This window comes from Cebus imitator, unplaced genomic scaffold (assembly GCF_001604975.1).
Source record: "Cebus imitator isolate Cc_AM_T3 unplaced genomic scaffold, Cebus_imitator-1.0 Scaffold140, whole genome shotgun sequence".
Classification (NCBI taxonomy): domain Eukaryota; kingdom Metazoa; phylum Chordata; class Mammalia; order Primates; family Cebidae; genus Cebus; species Cebus imitator.
Window position 1 is genome coordinate 3358236 of NW_016107455.1, and position 4337 is coordinate 3362572.

General features: G+C 41.8%; 1 protein-coding gene across 9 annotated transcripts in view; it reads left to right on the forward strand.

The window, feature by feature from the left end:
* The window catches only part of RHOT1 (ras homolog family member T1), a 72016-nt gene that overhangs the window by 25570 nt on the left and 42109 nt on the right, over positions 1-4337 (forward strand). For all 9 annotated transcript variants that reach the window (XR_001829156.2, XM_017542078.2, XM_017542080.2 and 6 more), the window contains exons 7-8: positions 3382-3490; positions 3805-3906. Coding sequence is in view for 8 of the 9 variants with exons in the window: in XM_017542078.2 (XP_017397567.1) it covers positions 3382-3490; positions 3805-3906 (211 nt within the window). In the remaining variant the exon portion in view is untranslated. The remainder of the gene's footprint in view (positions 1-3381; positions 3491-3804; positions 3907-4337) is intronic.

Here is a 4337-nt window from a genome sequence, read left to right on the forward strand (position 1 = left end):
CTGGGATTACAGGCTTAAGCCACTGCGCCCGGCCTAATTTTTTTGTATTTTAAGTAGAGACAGCGTTTCACCATGTTGGCCAGGCTGGTCTCGAACTCCTAACCTCAAGTGATCTGCCTGCCTTGGCCTCCCAAAGTGCTGGGATTACAGGCGTGAGCCACCGCCCCTGGCCTAATTTTTGTACTTTTTGTACAGATGAGGTTTCGCCATGTTGCCCAGGCTGGTTTCAAATTTCTGCGCTCGAGCAATCTGCCCACCTCAACTTCCTAGAATGCTGGGATTATAGGCGTGAGCCACTGCTTCCAGCCTTACTTATTTTTTTTGTTACTGACTTTTCCCAGGGTGATATATTTTTTATTACCTGAACATTACACTTTCTAATACCTTCTCACTGGGCCTCATACCTTCAGTTCATATTTGTTATACCTATATTCTTCCTTAGGACTTTGTTGGACCATTTTCACAGTGGTTCTTAATCAGGAATGCTTATCACTGTCACCTGAGGCACTTTCAAAACAATATAGATGCCTTTGTCTCACTCCTGGAATTTTAGAATCAGTATGTTTGGAGTCGGGCTTAGGGTGTGTGCATGTGTGTGTGTATGCAGCCTCCAACTCCCAACTCCTGGGCTAAAGTGATCCTCTTGCCTCAGCCTCCCGAGTAGCTGGGACTACATGTGTGTGCCACCACACCTGGCTAATTTTTAAAAAACTTTTGTAAAGACAGGGTCTCACTATGTTTTCTAGGATAGTCTTGAGCTCCTGGCCTCAAACAATCCTTCCGCCTTGGCCTCCCAAAGTGCTGAAATTACAGGAGTGAGCCACTGTATCAGGCAGATATATATGTATATGTATGTATGTATCTGTGCTCCATAAATTACTCTGTGCTCACCTTTGGTTAGAAACCACTATATTTTTGGAAACCCTCCTGGTTCTGTTAGGAATTTATATTTGGGCTATGTGGTGGGTCAGTTTTTTCAAGCATAATGGCACACAAAAGTTTAGATAAGCTAAATACTTTCAAGTGTTTCTGTTGCAGTCTAGAGTTCCAGCAGGATGATTTGCTTTCCCTCCAAACTCTCTTGCAGGATTCACAACAGTTTACCACTAGGTTGGTCCTGCTTGATATCCCCATTAAGATTTTTCCCCATAGGCTTCTCAGATTTAATTTGTCTAAAGCAAAATTTTTAATTCCCTGCCTACTCCCTGCCAAAAACAGAAACAAAAAATCCTTCTCAATCTTCTCTATCTTCTGAGATTGACTTTTTTTTTCCCCCAGCCAAAACCTATGTATTTTTCTTGATTTCTGCTTTTCCCTAATTTTTGTACTTTTTGTAGAGATAAGGTTTCGCCATGTTGCCTAGGCTGGTCTCAAATATTTGAGCTCAAGCATTCTGCCTGCCTTGGCCTCCCAGAGTGCTGGAATTACAGGCATGAGCCACTGCTCCTGACCTTACTTATTTTTCCACATCTAAACTATCAGCTGTTTCTGTCAGTTGTACTTATAAAATATATCTGAAATTTGAATATTTCCTTTTCATCTTCACTGTCACTGCTCTAATCCAAGTTACTATTTTATTTTTAAAAATTTAGGCCAGGCACAGTGACTCACGTGTAATCCCAGCACTGTGAGAGGCCGAGGTGGGCGGATCACGAGGTCAGGAGTTCAAGACCAGCCTGGCCAAGATGTTGAAACCCCGTCTCTACTAAAGATACAAAAATTAGCCGGGTGTGGTGACAGGTGCCTATATTTTTATTTTTATTTTTTTTGAGATGGAGTCTTGCTCTGTTGCCAGGCTGGAGCACAGTGGCGCAGTCTCGACTCACTGCAACCTCTGCCTCCTGGGTTCAAGCGATTCTTCTGCCTCAGCCTCCTGAGTAGCTAGGACTACAGGCGTGTGCCAAACGCCCGGCTAATTTTTGCAATTTTAGTAGAGATGGGGTTTCACCATGTTGGCCAGGATGAACTCGATCTCTTGACCTTGTGATCCACCCGCCTCAGCCTCCCAAAGTGCTGGGATTACAGGTGTGAGCCACCGAGCCCGGCGACAGGTGCCTGTAATCCCAGTTACTTGGGAGGCTGAGGCAGAGAATTGCTTGAACTCGGGAGGCGGAGGTTTCAGTCAGCCGAGATCGCACCACTGCACTCCAACCTGGGCGACAGAGCAAGACCCCATCTCAAAAAAAAGAAGTTAGTGAAAAATCTAACATATACTAAGATACATATCTGTTATCCAGCATCAACAATTAACTCATGGCCAGTCTTGTTTCATCTATTACCCCTCCCATTGAGATCATTTTGAAGCAAATGGAGACATTATATCATGCTGTAAATATATCAATATATAGCTCTAAAAATCACTGCATTTAAAAATGTCACCCCCCTACTTAGAATCATTCAATGGCTTCCCATTTTACACTAACAATAAAACCTACATTCCTTACTGCAGCTTGTAAGTCCTTATGTGTCTGACCTTTGATCCTCTTTCTAACGCCATTTTATACCTTTTTCTCTTTACTCGGTACTCTGTAGCCATTCTGGCATTTTCCTGTTGTTTGGTGCCATCAGGATGTTTTTTTGTTTTTGGCCTTTGCACATGCTGTTCCTTCCTCCTGGGTCACTCTTCCCTGACTCTACATGGCAGATTTTGTCTTATCCTTCACCCCTTGGCTCAAATGTCACCTTCACAGAGGGGGTTTTCCTTAGTTATTATACATAAGTAGCTCCTTCTCATTACTCTATCCCCCTATTTATTTCCTGCAGAATACTTATTGAATTGGAAGTTATTTTATTTGCGTATTGCTCATTTTCTGTTTTTCACTATTGGAATGGTGAGGTTTATAGTTCTGCCCAGGCGTGGTAGCTCATGCCTGTAATCCCAACACTTTGGGAGGCCAGAAGTTTAAGAGTAGCCTAGACAATATAGGTAGACCCTTCTCTACAAAAAAATTTAAAAAAAAAAAATGAGCTGGGTGTGGTGGCTCATGCCTAGAGTCCTAGCTACTAACAAGGCTAGGGCAAGTGGATCACTTGAGCACAGGAGTTTGAGATTGCAGCGAGCTGTGATCCTGCCACTGCACCCAGCCTGGACAGCAGAGCTAGACCCTGTCTCAGCAAAACAAAAAACAAAACAGAATGGGAAGAGGCCTTCTGTCTCGTGTCCTTAATACTTGCAGCTGTATGTGGCTTATAATATGTGCTCAATAGACAACATGTTGAGTAAATACATGCTATCTAGAGGGCTTGATGTGACTGTAGAGGAAGGTTCATGTTGAAGAGAGTAAATAAAAGCTTTTTCGTTAGAATGGGTTATGATGTAAATTAAAATGTGAATCTAATGTCTTTTGCCTGCCTTATTACAATGTGCCCTGTTAATTTTAGGCTGCCTTTAATATTGGTTGGGAACAAATCTGATCTGGTGGAATACAGTAGTATGGAGACCATCCTTCCTATTATGAACCAGTATACAGAAATAGAAACCTGTGTGGAGGTATGCCTCATAATTTGATTTAAAAATTTATTTTTGATGAATTCTTACTAAATTGAGGTTCTAAATAGGAGGGGGGACAACGTGGGATGGAATAAATTTTCTGCTCTCTGTGAAGTCATGTAACCAAATAAAACAGAGAACTTGGAGTTGGCCTCTGAGCTCTTTCTAGACATTCATATTGTTAGGTCCTCAAAGAAAGATGCATTTTTCATTTTTTTCAAGGAATCCTACTTTTGACTTATGTTAATAGTTTAAAAATTGTTTTTAACTCTCATAATTGATTTCAGAGTGTAAAATGTTAATTTTTTTTTCAGTGTTCAGCGAAAAACCTGAAGAATATATCAGAGCTCTTTTATTATGCACAGAAAGCTGTTCTTCATCCTACAGGGCCCCTGTACTGCCCAGAGGAGAAGGAGGTAACAGCAGCTATTTTACACAATGACCGGACCACTTTATGTTCCCACCAGCAGTGTATGAAGGTTCCAGTTTCTCCACATCTTTGCCACACTTGTTATTTTACCTTTTTAAAAGTTTATTATAGCCATCCTAGTAGATGTGGTTGGGATCTCATTGTTTTGATTTGCATTTCCCTGATGGCCAATGATGTTGTATAATTTTTCATGTGCTAATTGACCATCTTCTTTGGAGAAATGTCTGTCGCCTTTTCACAGTTCTTTCCCATTTTTGTTTTAAAGAGACAAGGTCTCACTGTCATCTAGGTTGAAGTACAGTGGCATTATCACGGCTCACTACAGCCTCAACCTCCTGGACCCAAGCAGTCCTCCCACTCAGCATCCTGAGTAGCTGGGACTACAGGTGCATGCCACCACATTGCAGCTAAATTTTT